Source organism: Eublepharis macularius, chromosome 7 (assembly GCF_028583425.1).
Source record: "Eublepharis macularius isolate TG4126 chromosome 7, MPM_Emac_v1.0, whole genome shotgun sequence".
Taxonomy (NCBI): domain Eukaryota; kingdom Metazoa; phylum Chordata; class Lepidosauria; order Squamata; family Eublepharidae; genus Eublepharis; species Eublepharis macularius.
In genome coordinates, this window is record NC_072796.1 from 119,568,481 (window position 1) to 119,592,414 (window position 23,934).

Genomic DNA, 23,934 nt, shown 5'->3' on the forward strand with positions numbered 1-23,934 from the left:
CCCTCTCCATCATCTGCAAAATCAGAGCTGGGAGCCCCCCTCCCCCCCGCTCTTTGCTCCCTTGTAACAAATTTGGAGCACCACACTTGAAAGGAAGACCTGCCTATCAAGCTAAATTGGGCTTAGATTAGGGTTTCCAGGGCAACAGCAGGAGTTCAGACAGAGTTCAGGCAGTCCCTGCCTAAATTGCCAAGGGAATTGATTGCAGGTGCCAGGCTGTCTGGCTTGACGAACAGCAACAAACAGCAACGAACGAGGCTTGCAATGACCACCTGTTCGTTTAGAATGTGGCCTCACAAACAGCTTGTTCGCGAACAGCAGATTGGGCTGTTCGTGGCTCTTTTTAGTTCGTATTGCTGTTCATGCCTATCTCTAGTAAGGAGCAGGCCTTATTTCACCTTATACACAGCAAAACTTTGGTTCAGTCTTCATGTCTGTAAGAAATTTTATCAGGCCTGTTTGCTGAGAGAGGCACAGCCACTGTTAATTAGTGGCACCTGCATTCCTATTATTTCCTGAGAAAGTGGCCTTGAGAAGCCCAGTGCCTGGCGCTGCTCTCAGCTCTAGCAGTACTCCCTAAACTTTCACACAGAGGTAATGTCAAATTAAGTAACGAGCCCTGATTGGTTCCTTCAGTGGGATGATGGTCCCCACCACTTTGAACAAGCCTCACTGTTTCTGGGCAGTTTACCATTCTATCTCTTTACATCATTCAGTCCAGTCTTGACCAGCTATGCTCCCTTGTAATCTCTGCCAGCTACCAGCTATGGAAAAGGAGAGCTTCTAGCTCCATGCCATCTCCAGGATGCCGAGAATGAGCTGGCATGGATGGAATTTGGTAAGAACAACCTGCTTTGGAACCAACTCAGACAATGCTTAGACAGCTAGCCAGTAAAGTAGTATTTTAGCTAGATAGAGCATAGATAGATTAGCAAGCTGTTATTTGTTTTTGTCTTGCCTAAATGCTTTTATGAGCAGTTTCTGCCTAGCACACATGCCTATGTTTTCTTTCTAATACATTCCTTTATATTTTACCAGCCTGTCTCCAGTGTTGCTTGCTAAGGACGAACACACACTCAAAAAAGAACCCTGAAGAAAAGTTGCTTCAAACTAATGATGAGAGCTCTTAGAGGCTCCTAGGGGTCCTGTGAGGTCTGGAGAACCAGCAGGGACGGGGAATGAGAGGCTCTGGATTAATATACACCACCTACAAAAAGAAATGCAGAGGACATACCCTGCTTCTCCTTGTTTGTTTGCTTTGACAACTCTCAAAACTGATGGGCTTGTAGCCAGTCTGCTAATACTGATGATATGATGCCAACAATCACAAGCACTCCTGTTACAGCCAAAAATTACCTGTTAGTGTAAATGACACTATACGTCTGGAGTCATCAAATGCAATCCGCACACATTTCTAAATGATCCCCGTCTAAAACACAAGGGACTGAAAATTACCATTAATTAACTATTGCCACTGTTGTATTTATCATGGAAAAAACAAGCAGCTTTAGCTACCATTTTTAAACACATTTATTCATTTAAAAATACTTATAACCTCACCAGAAGCTAACTGGGAATGCACTGAAACTTGAAATATGTGTGTTTAAACATCATAGCATTCAATTACTATTCAACATCTGTTATTGGGAGAGCTTGTACAGAAACCACTTCTCTTTTTCTTGAGATCCAGGTAGTTGTAGATATCCTGAATTAGATGTCTGCCATTAGTAATGTCCTAGATGAGTATGAAGTTTAATAAAATTAAGCTCAACCAGGGTAAGATAAAAGAACAGTAGGTAGATGTTTTATCAGACTTAGTATTCAACCAGTTTGGGACAGGTTTGCACTCCTCCTTGAAGATCAAGTTCATAGTTTGGAGATGTTTTTAGATTTGAGTGTAAATAACAATGCTCATGTGGCATTTGTTGCATTACTGGTACCATTCTCCTGCTGTGTCTCACTTCAACTCTAAAGAAATTACTGGTTTAGGTTTCACAACCAGTGTGAGAGGATGACACACACAACCTCAAAAGATTGTTTGAAAAAGCAACAAGGCTTCTAAGCTTTCTTTCCAGCTGGCTCAGAACGACTGTGATGGACAGAGTCTTGTTCCACATCTGCTGATGGAACTGGTGGAACTGATGGAGCCATTGGAGCCCCTGGAACTGATGAAGGGGTCGGATACTAGGAGGTGCCAGTGAAACGTAGGAAGCATGAGATGCAGTAGCAGGTCCTTGTGCAGAGGTAGAGAGAATTGATTTTTCCTTTGAAGGGACTTGCAAGGCTCTTTCCCTTGAGGCAGACTTGAGATTTGAGGCTCTATAATGCCTTGCCTTCGGGGTAAATGGACAGCAAATGGAACATCTAGCTGTGTCATGTTCCTCCTCAAGACGGAGTAGACGGAGGGCATGATCATCTGATTGCCCTGCACTCAGAACACTTTTAAAATAGTGCCTTATGAGCCATTTTGTCTTGAAGAAAAGTTAAAAAAACTTAACAATCCTGACAGCTGAGGACCGAAAGGCGGGAATCAATAGGCTGCTTGAGCTGAGAAGAGAAAGACTGAAAGGGCTTGCCCTTTTGAACTGTGCCTGTTTCCTCTGTCTTTCCTCTTTGTTTTTATTTATTATTTTATAATCTTTCTTCTTTTTCTGTCGTTCCTGAGTACAAAAGGAAGAAGAGTCCCTCCAAGGAAGACACCCCAGGAAGCGCTGAGAGAGGGCTGAAAGGACATCTCTCCTCAGTGGCAAAAAGAGAACTGAGGGAAGGTGCTCCCCACTCCCCTTTATTATATGCCAAAAAAGGCAGGAAAACTGGCATGTGGGGGGAGGGGAACGCCAAAAAGAACTCTTGAGAGTTCTGGAAACTTCTACCACCATAGGCAGTACCCTTGTCGGACAGTGCTATGACCATGACAACGCATACGGAAAGTTTTGTCAGAAACTGAAGAAGTCACAACAATACCAGGCATATAGAAAACTGACATCAAATAACACAATGCCTACATTAAAGTCTCATTATTCCAAATACGCTCACATATTTGTGTAATGTGTATCACTCAAGAAGCGAGCCAAAAGGTAGAGAGAACAAAAAGGGAAAACAGAGGTTTATTGTTACCTAGACCCAGAGTCTGAATTTTTATTAGTGATTTTTTATACTGTCATTCCATTATTGTGTCTTTAGGGCTTGTAAACCACCCTGTGGATTTTTTAAATAAAATCAGTATTTTAAACAAACAAATAATGACTAAATAAATCAAAGCCAAGCTCCTTCTCACTGAAGCTTTATATATTCCAGTTCAAGAGTATCATTGTTTGAGAGTCAAGTCATAATAGCTTGATTAACACAGCTTTTACCACCAAAATTAGAACTTTCAGGTCATCCCACATTCCCTTAAGTACAATGTTTATATATCATCTAATTTGGAAACAGATGTGCAAAATTCAGGCTATCCTAAAATCTTGTACTGTGAATCTGTGAATCTGAATCGTAGTATATTTAGAGAGAGATGAATTCTCATTTATTTAATGGCTGCTACAATATTTAAAAAGTTCTGTTATGTAGTTGTAACAGTACAGATAACTAGTCTTTTGTAATCAGTAGCCATGCTATGAGCATTCTCATTCTTTCATACAAACACCCATGCACGTGGACCCTACAGTTCCCAGGTCCCTATACCCTCTTGGCAAGAGTGGGGGCCCTGGGACTTACTGGCTGGAGTGTCCTTGTGTACGTGCATGAAAATGTCACTTCCTGGATTAGTCCTCTGTCCAGGCCTGTGTCTCTGACCTGGAGGGCTCAGAGGAAGATACTGAGGAATCAAGGCCTGGGAACGAGGAGGATCAGCCAAGGTACCTGCTGACTATACTTCAGTAATGCAAGTGGCTGTCCCACCAGAGCCTGCAAGTTAGCCCCCTGGGATAACCACTAGGGCCATGTCAGAAAGGACATGAACCTAGCTAGACCCAGAGCCCCTAGGATTCTCTACCACCCTGCAGGAACATTGGCATCATAGTGCCCAGGCTGAGGTGGCACAGAAAAGGTGAAGTGCCACTCTGGCTGCATTCTTCCTCCCTGTAGATCCAGAGCAGAACACCGAGAGTGGTAATTCCTTGCAGGATCCAGGCCAGCCTCAAGAGCCAAATCACTGCTCAGTGATTGTTGTTGGGATAGGGTTGCCAGCTCCAAGTTGGGAAATCCCTGGAGTTCTGGGGGGTGAAACCTGGAGAAACCTGGAGAAAATGGGGTTTGGGGAGAGAAAGGACCTTGGCATGGCATAATTCCATAGAGTCCTCCCCCCAAAGTAGCCATTTTCTCCAGGTGAACTGTCGTCTTTATTGACCTTGCCGTGCTAAGAATAAACTGCACTTAAGAATTGCTTTGCTGTTTCTGTTGAGGGACTTTGGTGGCTTTGACTGTGCCCCCTGATGAAATCGTGGCTAGATGAAACAAGCTAAATGAATTAATCTTGCTGGCTGCTTGTTGGGCTAACCTGGGACTGGGCCGGTTCCTGGGATACATCTGCCTAAGATCCTCTCTACACCAGAACTGCTTAAGAGGACCACTGTCCACCTTATTGTTTTCACATTGTTTACTGCTACATTGCGGACGGCTTCTGGACTACACGGATGTCTGACTTTTGGAAAAGACTTGAGAATCCACGGATTGATGGACTGACTTTATTTTCAGCACCGTGGTTTTGGTCTTGGGAGGCTTGGTCTTGTGAAATTGACTAAGACTGGTCTCTGTACTTATTCCACTGAGATGGTTGTTTGTAATTACATTTAAAGCTACTTTTCACTGTTTCATTGTTCAGAATTATACTATTTTTCAATTTTGGTATCTATTGTAGTTTCACTGAATTGTTGGTCCCTGGGCTATTGTTGTGTGTTGGTTTGAGTTCTGCCCTTAGGGCTGCCCTCGGTTTGTGTGTGTTTTACAACCTGGAGGCTGGCAACCCTATGTTGGGATAATAACAACATACTTTGTAAACCACTCTGAGTGGGTGTTAAGTTGTCCTGAAGGGAGGTATATAAATAGAATGTTATTATTATTATTATTGAGAAGGCCACATTGCTGGATCAACTGGTCCACTAGGCACAAGGTCTGTATTCCAAATGTCCGGCTCTTAGCATAGGTTCACTGATACTTTGTGCTCCTGAGCCTAGCAGGCCAAGCCAATGGCCCTACTCCATAGGAGTCTAGCCAGGCCAGGCTGCAAAGTGCAGGACAGATGCAGATCAAAAGTGGCTCACAACTTTATTCTCCCCTCCTCCATTTTATCCTTACAACAACCCTGTGAGGTAGGTTAGGTTGAGAGAGAGTGACTGGCTCAAGATCACTCAACAAACTTCCACAGCAGAGTAGGTAGGATTGCCAGATGGGGTCCAGAGAAATACTGGACCCTGAGGAGGAGGGGGAGGGCAACATTCATCTGTTTAAAAAGCAGTGTATGCACTCCTGCATTATGACATCACTTCTGGACTGATGTCATCACGTCACCCTGCATCCTGGCAGGTGGCCTGGCTAGCCACCCCTGGGCGGGATGGCACAGATGCCCAGGTGGGTAAGGAGCCAATCCTGAGCAGTGCTATGCAGTCACATGCGGATGGAGGAAGTGATAGAGGAAGGGGAAAGGGGAGGGGTAAGTGTCTGATTTGGGGGGAACTTTTTTCCGGACAGTCCCCCAAAGTACCAGACTGCCTGGGTGAAAACCAGACACCCGGCATCCCTAAGAGTAGTGATTCATATCCGTTTCTCCCAGATTCCAGTTGGACGCTCCAACCACTATACCACGGTATGTAAGCAAAACTGAATAAAACAGGACTGGATTCCAAACAGTCCTGCTTAAGATGGCTCTCAAAATCATTCAAGAAAGGCAAGACTGTAAAATATTCCATTTATTATGTTTGATTCATGCAGTTAAAGTCCAACATTGAATATTTTTATGGGGCCTAACAATTTTATGTGACCGTAATAATTTATTTCTGTCCTTGGATTTCAGATTTCCTTCACTATTGGGTGCCATTGGTCTGAATGCGGAAAGTGTAACAAATACATCTGAGTAAGTCAGGGCCCCAGGCATGGGGTTGTGTGGGTCAGAGTCATAGAGAAAGACCAGTGTCTTTCAACAAGCCCCATTAAAATGGTAGAGTCTCTTCATGATATTTCAGAACTTAGGTAGAAACTGTTCTTACAAGGCTCATGAGACTGTATACGTGTATAGGATAGGACTGGTATCTGTGTGTTTTACAAGTTTGTATCAAGTCCAAATAAAATATTCATAGACCCTGTAGTAATTGTAATTGATAAATATCCATGTCCATTGATCTATCATTATGTTTATAATTTCAGCTTGCCTCCTCTGTCTTTTCATATATATCCAGACTGCAAACCGACTGCGACTTAATCAGTAATGCTGGTTATATATACATCTTCTGCATGAGGAATTTACTCTACGTAGCAATGTTTTAGACACCAAGACATCAAAAGGGTCTATCTTCTGCAAATTATTTTCTTATTGATGTTTTTAAAAAGCATCGTTATACCAAGGCATATGATTCAAATAACATGACTGTGTACCAAAGTGGTTCTCAGAACTGAAGCCACAGGTTCAAATGGTTTGTAAAAGGTTTCACCTCAACATAATTGCAATTTCCAAGCAAAGATCTTGAAGTAATAATGTTTAAATAAGTCAGATAAAAAATACATGAAGCAAAAAGACTACTCACCGAACTCCTTAGGAACAGCAATGGAGTAAATGCAGTTGTGTCCTATGCTGTAGTTTTTAGGGTAGTTGGGTGATAAAACTGTGCCTTCAGAACCTGTTGATCGACTTCCACATGGCGCTAAAAAGTAAAGATACAAAACAAACATAACATCAGGACTGTAAAATGAAGCTTCTGATTTAAATAAATGAAACAGGCATTAAATTAAATACATTTTCATTTAAATAAATTTTAACACACTGAACAAAATGGTGAGGGGGTGTGGCTCAATGATAAAGCCTTGCAGAAGTTTCAGATTCTGTCCCACATCTCCAATTTAAAAAGATCAGGTAGCAGGTGATGTGAAAAACCTTAAAACTGAAATTCTGGAGAGCTGCTAGTCAGAATAGACAAGACTCATCTGATTGGACCAAGGGTTTGACTCAGCAGAAGGCAGCTTGATGTGTGTGAATTGCATAAAATGGCACATCTGTTAATAATTTACATTTTTATTAATTAGTTACATAATGTTTACATTATTTTTGATTATGTATATTCAAAATAAATAAATTACGTCATCTAACAGTCACAGCTCCTTTTGGTGAGGTTCTCTGGTCAGAAAATAGTAAAGGGTCCAGTAGCACCTTTAAGACTAACCAACTTTATTGTAGCATAAGCTTTCGAGAACCACAGTTCTCTTCAGATGCATCTGACGAAGAGAACTGTGGTTCTCAAAAGCTTACGCTACAATAAAGTTGGTTAGTCTTCAAGGTGCTACTGGACTCTTTACTATTTTGCGACTACAAACATGGCTAACTCCTCTGGATCTATGGCCAGAATTCCAGGATATGCAAGTCTTTATCATTGAGCTACACCCCCTCACCATTTTGTTCAGTGTGTTAAAATTTATATAAATGGAATTCCAGGATAAACTTTCAATGTGGAAAATTCCAAAAGTAAACATATTTTCCCTGAGTGAAGAATCCAGTGTGCACAATAATGGAGACATAAATCTGTTGAGTACAGTTTCATTCATTTCATGAACGGTGAGTCCCATTCTAGGATATTCCCCCAATCTCAGGAGTCATTGAAGTAGTGGGAAGAATTATGAATCAAGCAGACATTGGCTGTTTACACATGTCTTAACCATCGCACAAAATCACGCAAACCTCACGGAATGATGGTGTCTTCGTGGCACAATTTCCCGTCATGATGACTCCATTTTGTGGCGTAATGACTTAAGAAACCATGTCAGGAAATGGAATCCTGATGGGAAAATCGTGCCATAAAGACACCGTCGTTCCATGAGTTTTGCGTGATTTTGTGTGACATGAGAAAATGGCCATCATGTGTGTATCACATACTCAATTCAGAGGGGATAAAATCCAGCTATTCCTACCGGCACATAAAAGCTTCCCATTCATGGCATCGAATAAAGCACTGTGTGTGCCTTTCATTGAAATTAATGGAAAAGCTCTTGCAGGAAAGGGCTTATGTTTGCATCCCTCTCATAGTCAGCATCACTACTCAAAACAGAGTCCTGGGATTATTTTTGTTTGTTTGTTTGTTTGTTTGTTTGTTTGTTTGTTTGTTTGTTTGTTTGTAGTCCGCCTTTCTCACTGAGACTCAAGGCAGATTACATAGCGTGAGATTAGTACAATCAGTATCGAGGATATTTCCATACAGTGTCGAGGACATTTCCATACAGTGTCGAGGACATTTCCATACAGTGTCGAGGACATTTCCACAAGAATGTCATAGGATTTTACAAAGACACAGCATTAGAAAGGATCCAATACAGAGGTCAAAAATTGCTGAAACAGAACATAATCAATTCTAGGACTGGCATTAAATAACATGAAGCACAGAAAGTATAGAAGTACATATTCGAGCAACAGATAATATGCAAGGCAAGATAGTGGTGAAGTCTATGGTCCCTAACTCATTAGCAAAACATTTGAGACCCCCTCCTTACAATACTTCTGTCCTATCTGAGTAAAAAGGCTTTTTGAATAACTCGGTTTTGCATCGTTTGTGGAAAGCCAGGGGAGTGGGGGAGTCTCCTGACCCCCTCAGGCAGACCGTTCCATACAGTAGGGGCCACCACAGATTAGAACCAAAATAAGGACTATTTAAACCACCAGTCTGAATACAACATCAGACTGCAATCACTTCCTCGAAAACATGTTCTGCTGAAAATGAGATGCAGTTCATTGTGAGTAGTTTATGGCTTGAAGATATTTTAATTTTTTAATGACTTTAATAAGAGTAAGATTTAAAGACTTCACCTCCCTGAAATTTATGTTGTCGTTGTTCTGTTGTGCAATGGCCTTCCCACAGCCATTCTTCCAATGCCATGTTTTTGTTTTTTAATGTTCACTATAAAGTTAAGACATACCACTTCCTCTACATTTTCGTTAATCTGTCAATGGTATATGTGTATGTGATTATGGGTACTTCAAATCTTCTGCAACTTCCTTTCAAGTGCTCTACTGATTTTCCCCCCCTTATTTTCTTGTTGCTCCTGGTTTTGCTGATGTTTTCAAGCATTAATTGTTTTAACTGTGTTTAGAATGGTTGTTGACTATCTACCTGTGCACGTTTTAATATTATTTGTGTGATTTTTCAATGTTTTATTGGTCAGGAGGATTGGAATGATGGAAATAGCCAAATAAATGTGACGCATATCAGATTACAAAAGAGGAACACATGCTAAATACCTACATTTTTAAGAAACTGAATTATCAAATTATTTATATTTCTAGTTTTAAAAGCTCACATGCAAGATGCACTGATATTCTGGTAATTTTCACAAAACTGACGTCTCTTAATATCTCTGGAAGAAGATAACAATATAGAGGCAAATAAGACAAAATAAATAAAGACCCCAAACAAGTAAAACAGAAACAAACTATTGTTGTAGTTTCTGACTAAATAGGCTAGGACTGTACCCACAAGCTCAGAGTGTTCTCACAAGTGCCGTTAAAAAATGTTTTTTCTCTTGCATGCCATTTATATAAACACCTGGCTGTTTTCATGAGGGAGAAAAAATGGAAGAGAGAGATTTGCAATGCAAATGATCACAGACTTTACATTTGCTTTACAAAACTGATTGACACAAGAGCTATTTTAAACTTCATGTGTGAGAAAAGGCTGCAGTCTCAACACACTATGGCAAAATCTGTATTCCAAATTGATGGCATGATTTTTTGTCCCAGATGGAGTGGGCAGGATTTCTTGCCTATGTTAGCAATGATCTCCTGCAAGCCAACATAAGATGCAACCATATTGTGACATGTGGTTGTTATATCTAAAAGCATATGATGTGACACCATTACTTGGCCTTCTTTATAAACACTTTGGGTGCCTTGGGTGCTATACAGAAATGCTTCCATGTGATATTTTGACCAGCCAAACCTATAACATACTTCTGGGGTCACTACTGTTGTAGGAAGGCTACATTGTACAGATGACACGTCCACATGTTGACTGAATGCATGAGGAGGGATAGCATGTATAAAGTAGTGGGTTCAGATGCTAGAGTAATTTTAGCATAGCTCTTTTATTAGCAGGAACACCACTGAAAACACATGTGGCAAGCCACAGCTATATACACACAGCCCACTGCCAAAACACACCCCAAAATTCAATTCAACCAATAGCAAACACCTGGTATTTCAAATCCCCATCCGTTACTCATTAGCCTGTAGGAGTATCTTGATTGGCTGGCTCAACAAGCCCAGCCAATCTGAGTGGGTCTGCAAGGAGCACCTCTAACAAAGGATCTTTGCTTGAAGCTCCCAGTACACTACAGCAGGCACTGGCATTCTGGCCCCACCACCTCTTGAAGCACTCGCTGAGTTGTCTGTACAGAGCAAAGGCACGAAGGAAGTGTTCACGCATATGCTCTCTCCTTGTGATCAGGGATATTGCTGATGATCCTGCAGTTGTATGTATGGACACTTCTTCCATACTTTAGCTCCGTGCAGATAATTCAGCGATTGCACTGAGGTAAGGGAGTGTGCTTTTGTCTGCTCTCCTTCCATGGTCAGTCAGCATACAGATGGACCATCTGTACAGCACTCTTATGGTCAGTAACTAAGAAACCTTACGGCATCACTGGAGGAAGATCCCACCAACTAAGGCATTCTGGGTAGCGAGTAAAATATGTAGCAGCCCTTAGTTTGTGACCTGCTTCAGGAAAAGGTATAAACAGATGGTTCATGATACCCTTTCCATTTCTGACTGTGTACTATCATTATTTCCATACCTATAATTAGCATCTAGTACATATATGATATAAAATTAAAGCATAATTGTATTCTTAGAAATTATAAATGTATAAAAGTATACAAAAAACAATCACCAACAGATATATAATTCAAATATCGGTGTATACAAGATTAGGCTCTGGTGCATTCTCTCTTAAGGCAAATACAAAACACGTATTGAATGAAAAAAAATCTTATTTAAGATTTAGGTGTACTTTCTTTAGAATGTAAAATGAGGGAGAGAGGAATTAAATCATTTTCACAAAAGCATTAATTTTCAAATGAAGTAAATCTTATATGCAAATTGTTCTATTTCTTGTGCTAAACCTATCAACAGTGAAACTACGTGTCAAATTACATATGGAATTTGCAATAATGTTGAGCATTATCTGGAGACGCAGTCCCGTCTGTAAGTATCCATTTCAAGAAAAAATTAGCTCGGGAATACTTTAGCATAATGCTTATTTCGTGCAAGCTTATGTTATATTATCTATCCACTCCAGGAAAGTTCTGCCAATCTTAATGAGTCAAAACGTGTAGTGTTACCTTTTGTTATGCCCTAAAGATGCAAATCAAATCCTGTATTGCATCTGCATAACATTACTGGTCACTTAACATACTATGCATGTGCATTCAACATGCCAGATATGAAAGTAAGAAGAGCTTTGCTGGATCAGACCAAAGGTTCATTTACTGCAGCATCCTTGTTTCCACAATGGCCAACAGCATGCCTTGGAAAGACCACAATGGGGACACACAGTCCTCTATTACTACTGTTGGCCAGCAATGGACATGCACAGGTATACTGACTCTGCATATTGACAGAATCGTTCATATTTAAGAAACACTACCAGAGAGTCCTACCTTAGCCAAAACCTGAGATTATACAGGCCGTTTCCCCATGATCTAAAAATAGTGCAATACTCATGGAAGGCTGCTGGCTTCCTCGCGTAATTTTTTGATGCCATCTGTTTACAAAACGGAGGCAGGCAGCCACAAAAGCGCCATCATCACTGCCTCCCTCCCTGTGAGTATCGTGCTATATTTAGGCTGTGGGGAAATGGCCATAGTCTCAGACTGAGTTAAGCGCATGTACATTAGTTAATTCAATATTACTTTTTCCTTTACATTTTGTATTTTCAAGCTTTCAAAAACATGGGGAAGATGTTGTTTTACACTTCTCATCGGGACTGAAAACTGGGGGATGTTTGCACAACTGCGCAACAACCGGTTTCCATGCTTGTTGCATGTTACAACATGCACGAAAATGCAAATGACTCTATTCCCCTAGTTCACTCCCACTCCAAGATACTTGTGCAGGTTCTTTCTGGACAAAGTGCTCATCATTATAAGAAAGTTGTCAAGTGGACTATAATTCACAGGACCATACAATCAGAATTGCAATGTACACAAGAAATCATCGTATGAAGGTTATTGGCTCTTAATTGGCAATAACAACCAAATTGTGAAGGAAAAGGTATTTTCACAAGATTTTTTTTTCTTGCTTATACCAGAATTCTTCATCTTTAAGATACTTTATTTTTGTATTAGTGGCACAGATGAGCTTCATTCTGTATGAATTTTGCATGGCACAGACTTCCTGGCATTTGCAGTATAATGCCTCGACAGCCATTTCTATGAACAGTAGTCTGACACAGGCATTTTTTTAAAAAAATGACAAATAAATAAAACACAGTAGATCTCATTAATAAGAGAGAATGCAAAGTTGTGTGTGGGGGGGTTGTTTTTGTTTTTGCTTTCAGTCTGAAATTGAATTGCAATTATGATTTGAATTCCTCTCAGCATGAAATGGAGTTTTCCACCATGCTGAGCAATAAAGAACTAACTTGTAAACAATAGATATTGGTTACGTAGGAAGATAAATCTTGTGTAATACTATTGGAATGAAGTGCATTTGGTGAAGCTGACAAAAATCATTACTTATTATCCTTTGTCACATGAAAAGTTTAATCTGCACACCTTAATTACACTCTGCTCTTAACAGCGATCATCAAATGCCAAATGGCTTAGTGTATTAGCCTGGTTAATCTTTGCATTCATTCATATTAGAATGAGATGGTGGCCTTGGTTCATGTCCCACAATTATTAGAGAGACTTCAAGGACATTTGAAATAAAGGTATTAGCCAAAGGCAAATGATATCTAATACAGACAGGTATTAAGTACATAGCTTTCCTTCTATCTTTCCTTACATTTTTTAGGTTTTTTTTAAAGACATTTAATGCCATTTGAGCAAGTATTCCTTGCCTGAGTTAAAACTTAAAATCTGGATTCTGTAATTTATGGACATTTTATATGAAAACTAAAAGTGTACTTCTAGCTAAAGGATTTCTGAACTACCACTTAGAACCTGACCAGTTTTGGATTCTCAGAGCTTTGTGTTCCCCTGGGAAGGGACCGACCACTTATAAAGTCATATGCACTCCTCATAGTTGTTCTTAACTCAGTGTCAGCTCAGAGATTCAAGTTGGTGCAGAACGCCACAGCTCAGTCATTTTCAGGAGCTAGACAGAGCATGTATATACTCCCATTCTGCAGTCACTCCATTGGCTACCCAACAGTTAAGTGGGTTCAGTACAAGTGTTTAGTTATCACATACAAAGCCCTTCATGGCCTTGGTTCACCATATCTGCAGGACTGCCTCTCTCCCTATGCTCAACCATGACACTTTCACTCATCTGCACAGGGCCTTCTGCAGGTGCCACCCTGAAAATGGGCAAAATCAACAACTGCCTGTACGTGCACATTGTCTGTGGTGCCCCCCACCTTATGGAATAGCCTGCTTGATGAAGTGAAGAGTGATCCCAGTCTCCTGGCTTTCTGCAAACTATGCAAAACTGAATTATTCAGGGAGGTGTTTTTACACAGGTAGGAGGGCTGTACTGTAAGGAAATGGTGCAAAGAGATGCATTAGTAAAGAGATAGTGACTGAAGCCTATAGTACTATTCCTACTGGGTAGTTTCTCTGTTGTCTAATATTTCAGGTTTAAATCTTTTTTCTCTATTTCAGCATTGTTTTAACTCTGCTGGATTTCTTTAGAACGTAGGAGGTGTTGTGGATTGGGCGGGAGGGTTCCTTCTCTCTCTGATCCTTGGTACTTTGGTAGGGTGCCACCACCCCAGCTAGGAACCAGGCCTTTCACTTCAAGCTGCTGGGGATAGATGATTAGCTTCTAAGCATACACAAAGTTCTGGTAGGTGAACAGGTAGCCAGCACATGGGGGAGAATTGACACAACTTGGTCTTAACCATGAAAGATCTTTATTTACTACTGAAAGAGAAAGAGTACACAAGTAGACATGGGCACGAACAGGAAATAAATTCTGAACACCCTGTCCGTTGTTCGTTGCCATCCATGAACAATGAACAATGAACAGAACCGACATGTCCCCTTAACGAACATGTTTGGAGTTTGTGTTCGTGGCCCTTTAAAGATCCCTTTAAACTATCAGCTGGCAGGTGGCAGGGGGGATTCCCCCTTGCCGTCTGTCAGCTGATAGTTTAAAGGGCCCTTTCCTGCCACATGCAAGGGGCAGGGCCCTTTAAACATCCCACAACCCCCAGCACCCCCCCTGCCCCACCCCAGTGCCACTGGGCTGCTGCTGCCGGGTGTGAGAAGGACGGAGAGATTCTCTCCATCCCTCTGACAGTGGGCAGAGCTGGTGCCACGGGCCACTTCTGCCCGCTGTCAGAGGGACAAGGAGGCTCACCTCGTCCCACTGATAGCTGGCAGAGCCGGTGCCGCCATGGGGCCGCTTCTGCCCACTGTCAGAGGGATGAGGAGAGACTCCCCTAGTCCCTCTGACAGCAGGCAGAGCCAGCGCCACCATGGGGCTGCTTCTGCCCACTGTCAGCGAGATGAGGAGGCTCACCTCGTCCCACTGATAGCAGGTAGAGCTGGCTCTGTGGGGCTGCTCCTTCCCGATGCCAGCGGGATGGAGAGATTTTCTCCATCCCTCTCGCACTGGGAGAGCCAGCACCACCCCCTTTGCTGTCATTTTCTCTTCACAGTGGCAAAAACTGTACTGCCTGTTGGAAGCTACCTTGAGGGGTTACAAAACTGACCTTCCCAATGTCCAATATCCACCAAATTTGTAGGGGTCATAGTCTTCACTGTCCTCTGAATACCCCCCAAGTTTCAGAGAGATTGCAGCCCAGGAAAGATATAATCCATGGGTGCCCTTTGCTGTCTATTTCTCTTTTGAGTGGCAAAAACTGGACTGTCTGCTGGAAGCTTAAGGGTTAAAGCCAGAAGGAAAGCCAGAAAGAGTTCAGACAGAATCCAATCCTTGCCATTGCCAGGGGAATTGATTGAAGGCACCTGGGTGTCTGGCTTCCCAAACAGCGGCCAAACGCAAGGAACGAGGCTTGCGATGACCACCTGTTCGTTTGGAATGGGGACTTGCGAACAGACCATTCGCAAACAGACGAATGGGCTGTCCGTGGGTTTTTTCATTCGTATTGCTGTTCATGCCCATGTCTACACACAAGTAAGGGAAAAGAGGGCTAAGTTACATAGTCAGAGTTACCACAGTATACCTTATTCATCTCCTTGAAATAGGCAGTCCAATTTCCAGGAAGGGGGAGAAGGCCTACATCAACGATCCTCTGTCCTCTATCCTAGAACTCATTGGAGCAGCAATGGCTAAAGGGCTGCTTGCTCTTTTTGTACTTTCCTCTAAACCCAGCCTCTTCCCTAGGCTGCCAAGGCTAGGAGGCCCTTTGGTCATCTCTCTCACCTAGGACTCATCTCATAGGTCCCCAGATTTTATGACAGAGGCAAAAATCTAGAACAACACACAATAAATTAATCTCAAACTTGCTGCCTTTTTCTAGCATCAGATGAGAGGAGTGAAGGGAAAATAAGTGGTCATTCAACTGCCCCTTTTCCTGTCTCTCCAGCTTGATTAAAGGTAAATCAGAAGCCAGTTTTGATATTAAAAAGGCCTGAGCCTGATTCTCACAGGAGGGTTCTACTTTGACAATGATGGGGATCATGGGACCTGAATGGACAAAAGCCACACGGGACTGAAACTGTAGTAAGAAAGGGAACGGAGCAACATTGAGTGAAAAACTTGGCTGGATCTAATCCATTACTTTGATCACATTGTAAAATAAAATCCTAAAAACTTATCTTTATGTCAGCAGCATTCATTCCCTCTTTTTCTTGTTTGTTCGTTGTTGTATTTTCCTGACTGAGAAGAACAGGGATATGCGAAATCCACACTGGCTTCTTATTCACTAAAACAGCCCAAAGGGATCACTCTGTTCAAGAACACTTCACCCACAGTCGACTGGATAAAGTCACATGAATAATAAGAAATGTCTTTTATTACCTTTGGTGCTAAAATTGTTTGCTTCCTGAGAATCAAGAAACAGACTGAATAAGCAGAAAAAGTCTTACCATGACAGCTGGGTAAGGCTCTGTTCCATCCAGGTCTCCCATCATCTCCCATGATACATGTGAGTGTAGAATAACCTTGAAGAACATAACCCGCATCACAATAATACGTGACAGTCGACCCCAATTTATAATCCATTCCAAGTCTTGTGCCATTCATTATATTACCAGGATCAAAGCACGACTCCCGAAGTTTGGCTGTAATCAAAAGAATAAAGTGCCTTTAATTTTGAGGATCTCCCCCTTTCAAGAGTATTTTACCTTAATGTATCTTTCTCTTATACTGTTAAACCCATAAACATTTTTCTAAACTAGTTAACTATTGAAGAGTAATATTGCTTGATGCCAGCTTGAAGTGTACAATTTAATTTCAGGCATTAGATAAAGATACTGTCTGACCAAATCTTAATGATCAGGAGCCAGTGAAATAACACTAGATGTAATTGTATTGCTTACTATAAAATTAGCCATCAAACAAACAGGCTAACGGTGCAATCATTAAGAATTATGCCCGTTTAATCCCATCAAAATCAATGGATTTAGATTGGAGTAATTTATCTTAAGTATCAAGCTAGGTAAAACAGTGGCAAACATGCAGTCTCTTGATGGAGTGGTAGCAGGAAGCAACAGCTAATTTTTATCCTTATGCAATCCCCCCCCCAGTTGAATTCTCTTTTCCAGTTGTTGTCCTATTTACAGCCAGAAAGATATAATATCCTCACATCTTTCCACCATGGAGGGAAAGTATATGGGAGATGGAACTAATTTTGACCAGAAAGGTTTAAGCATATACTCTCCCCTTCACTCCCCAGGAGGCATTTCAATGGTCCAGGAAGGGAGATATGGGGAGTCTGGTCGTATCTACCTGTGTATCATTTAGTTTGATCCTAAGGTCTAGTTCAAACTGCAGGTGGGGGCTCACATTATTAAATATACTTTCATAAAGAAAAAAAGCAGGCTGTATGAAAAGTGCTACAATCCCTATATAAGTGGAGGATTTAGCAAGTAGACTGCTCTGTTCTTCCAAGAGAAAAGCTAGTAGAGTCCCCAGGCTGCTAGACTCTAATGAAGAGTTTAACCTTGTACCATAACTAGTGATTAAAATAAGATTCTTTTTATCATCACCACAGTCATATAGAGATGTCCATTTAGTTCCTGTGGAAACTACCAGTGCCTCAAGATTCCATCTTATCCCCCATGCTTTTCAAGATCTATATAAAGCTGCTGGGAGAGGTCATCTGAAGTTTTGGACTGAGTTGCCATCAATATGCAGATGACAATCAGCTATCTTATGCTACCAGCAACTCTCAGGGAAGCAGTGAAAACTGTGAACAGTGGCCTAGAGGCAGTTTTGGAGCTGATGAAGGCTAGCGAGCTGAAACTTAATGACAACAAAATAGAGGTGATATGGGAGGGGGAGGGGGAGGGGGAGGCTTGACCCAGGAAATGTGTTATCTCCTCTTATAGATGGGGTTGCACTCCCTCCCAAAAAGAACAGGTTTGTAGGTTGGGGGTGCAGCTAGACCCAGGCCTCTTGTTGCACGTGGCAGCAGTTGACAGGAGTGTCTTTCAACAGCTTCAGCTGATGAACCAGTTGTGGCTGTTCCTGAGCAGGAAAAATATTGCTACTGCAGGACACATATTAGATTGCTGCAATGCACTCTGAGTGGGGCTGCCCTTGAAGACTAATCCAGAAGCTACAGCTGGTACAGAATGCTATGGCCAGTACGCTCACTGGAGTGGATCATAGGGACCATACCTCTCTAGTCTTGTTCCATCTATACTGATTCCCAATTTGCTTCTGGGCCCAATTGAAGGTGCTAGTAATTGACCTTTATAGCCCCATATGGCTTGGGGCCAGCATATATTAAGGACCTTCTCCTGTATGAAGGATCTCCTTAAGGACCTTCTACCCATTCACTCTAGTCATCTTTGGAAGTCCTGCTCCAGGTGTCTCCACCATCTGAGGCTAGAGGGGTAGCAACCCAGGAAAGGGCCTTCTCAGTCATGGCACCAAAACTTTGGAACACCCTTCCCAGGGAGATTTGTGTGTCCCCCTCTATTTCTGTCTTCGGCCAGCAGATGAAGATTTTTGTTTTGTTTGGCATACCCCCAATAACTGTAACTGGCCCTCTTCTCTGTTCTTTGTGTTATGTGTTTGTATGTGGGTTTATTGAACTGTTCTTATACTTTTTAAAAATATTGTTTTAATTTTTTTAATGTTTTAATGTTTGTGGTTTCCTGCCTTGGGAACCCTATGGGGGTGGAAAGGCAGCATATACATACATACGTGCATACATACATACATGCATATTGTTCTGTCTTTCTAAGCATTCTTTTCTCAAACTAAGAACCTCAGGCTTTCCTGACTGCTATCTTCAATTTGCCCTAAATGTAGTGGAAGTCATGAGAATCTCATCTTCAATTTGCCCTAAATGTAGTGGAAGTCATGAGAATCTCATCTGTTGTAGTGATTCAATTCCCAGCAAGAATTTCCCCACATTCTCAATATGTGTGACCTAAGCTGAGCTTTTAAACTGATACAAAAAAAACACTATAATTCCAAATTGTGAAAAAGAAAGAGAAAAGAAAAAGTCTCATTACCACTGAGCAAAGGGGAAATAAAATGAGTGATAAAAGCAATCCTTTTTCTTCAAGTCAAATATGTATCCTTCCAGGACACTGAAATAAGAGCTAAGAAGAATAATTTTAATGGCCCATATTGCCCCTCCCTCCCTCTCTCTCTCTCATTCTCTTTTGGTGCATTTGGTTCACTGTAGGCTTTCTCATGAAGCCACTTCATATTCGGGCCTAAGCCATTTCTTGCATTTTCCAGTCCAGACATTACTCCCCCACACATAGGTGTAAACTACGAGGGGGGCTGAGGGGCTCAACCCCCCCTGGAGCCCCCCTGGGCAGCCAGTGAACTACATGGGGGCTAAGGGGCTCAAGACCTCTCAGATCTCACATGAGGGTCTCAGCTACAATAGCCGACAAAGCACAGGATTGTCCCCCCCTTCCTGTTATATCATATTATAATTTCTATGATTCTTTGGGGCTTTGTTCCTGTTTTTTGCTTGCATGTATTAGTGTGTTTATTAAGAATTTGTCATTTTTAAAGGTATTGCGGTTTGCAGGGCTTTTTTCTGGGAAAAGAGGTGGTGGAACTCAGTGGTGGAACAGTCAGGACCACACAATGACGTCACTTTGGGTCAGCTGGAACAAGGGGGGAGTTTTTTAAAGTTTAAATTGCCCTCGGCAAAAATGGTCACCTGGCCGGTGGCCCCACTCCCTACTTTCCAGACAGAGGGGAGTTTAGATTGCCCTCTGTGCAGACTCCCCTCTGTCTGGAGATCAGGGGGTGGGGCCACCGGCCATGTGACCATTTTCAAGAGGTGCCAGAACTCTGTTCCACGTTCCTGCTGAAAAGAAGCCCTGGTGGTTTGTATAAACAATTTACAAGCTTGTGTCTCTTTTACATTGTGGGCAACTGAAGCGGTTTACATAAATAAAAGAAAGGACCAGAGACCGTGTGAGATTTTGACAGCCATAAATCCAGAGATGTATTTACTGTTTATTCCTTTACTGCCCTTTGATATGTAGATTACCACTCAGGAGTAGAGATGGGCACGAACCTAAATATGACCCAAAAAAACCCATGAACCAGGCTGGTTCGGGGTTCGTGAACCAGGGTTCGTGGAAGCTCCTTTCCATGGAACTTCCACTAACTGTATGCTGGATTGTTGGGTCGTATTTACAGAGGCAGTTTAAATGGCCATTTCCTCAGTTAAATGGACATTTAAACTGCCCCTTTAAGGGCCCTGCTGCAGCAGCCCCCCCCCCACTGCCTGCCAGCTGATAGTTTAAAGGGATCTGCCTGGCAGGGCCCTTTAAACTGTCCAAACCCCAGCGGCCTTCCTGCCCTTCAAGAGGCTGAAAATGGCCTTCCTGCCCTTCAAATGGCTGCTCCAGCAGCCATTTGAGGGGCAGGAAGTCCATTTTCAGCCTCTTCCGTCGCCCTGCAGGCCTCCAGGGAGGTGGAAGAGGCCGAAAACGGACTTCCTGCCCCTCCTGGGAGGAGAGGGCTGCTTGCAAGGCAGGAAAGGGCCCTTTAAACTGTTAAATGCCCCTTTCACTGGCACTGTTAAGGCCAGAAAGGGGCATTTAAACCCCACGAACCATGAACTGGTTCGTAACTGATCCAGTTCCGTGGTTCGTGAAACCCACGAATCATGAACCTGCTGGTTTGTTGTTTTTTGTTCCATTTCCATATCTACTCATGAGGACTTCCTCCTCAGAACAGATCTGTAGGTAAGAAGCTCTCTTCACTTTCCTATCAAATTATGGAGTTTCTATAGTAAAGAACTCTGACTTCTTTTTTAAAACTAAAACTTTTCTAAAACTGCTTCCCTTTTAAAACTTATACACTCACACCAGCCAGCACGCTCCAGCCACCCATCATCATGTTTTCTCTGCAGTCAATGCTATTCTGTTAAGGACCAGTTTCTATTCCTTTTAACAGGGAAAAAAGTGAGTATCTATTTTACTTTCCAATAATCTTATCATTACATTGTATTTTGGAAATGGAACACTGGGAAAGGGTAGGCCTTATGTTTCCTTGTTGAAATAGCTTGTTTGTTTGTTTGTGGCTTTTTTTTTTTGCTCCGTGTGGGAGAACAGTTAGTTTTTTTTCATGGTAATGTATGGGGGGGGGGCTGCTTCAGCCACTCCTAAACTCCTCTTTCAATTTCCATTCCATGTTTAAATGGAGAGGTGGTATCTATTGCAGAAAAGGACAATTCCTAAAAATGAGTGCTGTCTCTCTGAAGCAATGAGAAGCCAGCCCTATCTGCATGAACAAGATTGGAAGGGGGTGCATGCAGATCAGAGGCCTTTTAAAAATTTCCTTTTGCCCTGTGTCCAGGCTGTGATTTGGTTAATAATGTTTTTAAGGTGGAGTTTAAGCAGTGTGCTAAGAAAGCAAGGTATATAAAATCCTAGGTAGTATAACTGCAAGTTTTCTTGGGGTCATGACTAGCACTGTTCTGAATTGCCTCAAAATGTGCTTGTACTCACTTATAGGATATGAGTTTGAAATGAGAAGATGGGAGTTTGCTACTACTTTGCACTCTGTACACTGCTCAGAAATTGAGTGCACGACAACTGTTTTGTATTCTGCCCTAGTTCAGACTTCAACCATGCATTTACCAAACAAAGGCATCTGCAATGCCATAATTTAGTAAATTTCAGTACTAAGTCACCCTTATGAATAAGGCAGAATCAAGACTCCTGTAAATGAATGTCCAGGAAAACTTTAAAAATGTTCCCTTACAGGCTTTTCTGTGTTGCCTTTCTTAGTGTCAAATTTGTGACCATTAGTTTGTCCTATACACATGATATGTATAATTATAGATCATAAAGTGACTTTCCTAAAAGTGAATTTCAAAAACAGGACACAGCAAGAGATCGCAGAAGTAGCACTATAACCACTGACCAACTCCCACATTTTCCTAGGTTTGGCCCAGCTCAGGGGCATTGTTAAGGGGGTCCCCATGGGTGCTTGGTCCCCCTAAATTTGTGCGGAGCCCCTCCCTAAATCTCCCATGGCCCCGCCTCCATAGATGGTGGCAAAGGAAGTCCCTCCCTGTGATGTCATTGGCTCCTCCCTGTAATGTCACTGGCATAGCAATACCTCTGGCTCAGCCCCAGCCCCAGCCCCCCCCCCCCGGGAAATTGGAAAGTCTACGCCCTTGCCTCCCCACAAGCACTTTTTTTAAAAAAAGGAGTCTTCCATCCTTCAGGACCCACCAGCCCATTTTTAGCCTAGACTAGCTCAAGCTTGTCAGAGCTTAGAAGCTAAGGAGAATCAGCCACGGTTAGTATTTCGATGGGAGACCAGAGTTGCTATGCAGAGGAAGGCAATGGAAAACTACCTCTGCTCATCTCTTGCCTTGACAACCCCTTGCAGGTCTCTATAAGTCAGTTGCAACTGCACTTAATTATTATTAGATCCTTTCACTTGTAACTGTCTCTGGGTTAAAGAAGTTTCCTCTGAGGGCCAAACTACAAGTGACGAATGACACTTGAATGGCAAGTGTATTTCTCCCTGTTCACTTGCCCTCCACTTGATCCACTTGCTGTTCAAGTGTCATTCATCACTTGTAGCTTGGCCCTGAGAATTCAATGGTTGCACAGAGGTCCTAGAGGTTCTAGTTCAAAAGGGGGAAAAAACCCTCTGTTTTGTTGACTGACCACCATTAACATATGAGCAGACATTTTCCACACCCAGGAAAACTGAATGCTAGCTATAAAAAAAATGATCAACTGTCTTTTGCCAACATAAGAATCTGGTTTAAGCTTTATTATTTTTCCCATAGATATCTGTGGGATAGAGCATCATTTCCTCCACTGAAACATTATGTTTTAACTATGGAAGAACAGGGGAAAAAATCATAAGAGACCTCACCTGCAATCTGATGCAGTAAATCCCAGATACAGATTTACTATCTCAGTGAAACCTAGGTCTCAATTATTTTTTTTATAAAGACTATTGTGCAACTTCAGACTAGCAACCTTATCTAATAATGTCAAATTGACAAAACAGTGTTTAGAATGTAGTACATGACTCAAGAAACAAAATATCACACACACTGAATTTCTTAAAGCATTGTAAGGACTTTTAAAAGGTTCAAAAATACAAATACCAGGGTCAACAAGGAAATCAGGCTGCCAGAATTTGCCATAAAATTATGGGCATTTACCTTTATATTCCAAGTGGAAGCCAGTAAAGCTAACAGATCCATCACTTCGAAAAGCCAGGTGCATGGAATTTGAACTGCTTTCTATCCTTTCTGGCAACTTGCTGTCTTGAAAGCTTCCAATTAGAGGACTGTTGCTGTCTGGCCCATCATAGATATAGAGGAAGTCATAGTTTGGTTCTATACTGAAGCTAGGAATGTTTAAAAAGTGAGACATGTTAGGTGGAACACGGCTTGTCCCATGTTTTCTTCCTAATAAATTCTGCTAAATGATAAAGCCATTTCATAAGAAAGGTTTTGTCAGGCATCTGCTGAGTGCTGACTTTCATTACTGTTTTCTAACCTCTTCCAAGTCAAATACTATATTTTTGTATTGTAGAACGGTCAATATTACAAACAGCATTTCCTAAAAATAAATTTCAAAAACATACAGTTTACCATAGCCATTTGTGCATCTTTTAAAGGCCATTTTTGCTTCTGATATCAGATTTGATGTGTACTTTTTATACGCATGTATTTTCACAAACCTTCTCTCAGTGTTGACCGTTATAGGTCAGAAACGCAGACTTGATACTATATTTGCTTTGCTTAATCTATGACATCATTTCAGATACTGAATACTGCTAGGAAAAAAATTGAACAAACAACATTTAATAGCCAGGATAGCATTGCTCACCTGAGCCTTATCATTATGTAAATATATGGCTTATAAAATGGACTCTCAATATGACTTTGACATTTTGGTTTAATCTCATGAATACATGTCCTATAAAAGTT

The 23,934-nt window shown here is 41.8% G+C and overlaps 1 protein-coding gene across 3 annotated transcripts in view; it reads right to left on the minus strand.

Annotated features, from left to right (window-relative positions):
* The window catches only part of CSMD3 (CUB and Sushi multiple domains 3), a 922,268-nt gene that overhangs the window by 237,697 nt on the left and 660,637 nt on the right, over positions 1-23,934 (minus strand). For all 3 annotated transcript variants that reach the window (XM_054984891.1, XM_054984890.1, XM_054984889.1), the window contains 3 exons: positions 23,161-23,348; positions 16,403-16,597; positions 6,732-6,848 (listed from right to left, as the gene is read on the minus strand). In XM_054984891.1, the coding sequence (XP_054840866.1) occupies positions 6,732-6,848; positions 16,403-16,597; positions 23,161-23,348 (500 nt within the window). The remainder of the gene's footprint in view (positions 1-6,731; positions 6,849-16,402; positions 16,598-23,160; positions 23,349-23,934) is intronic.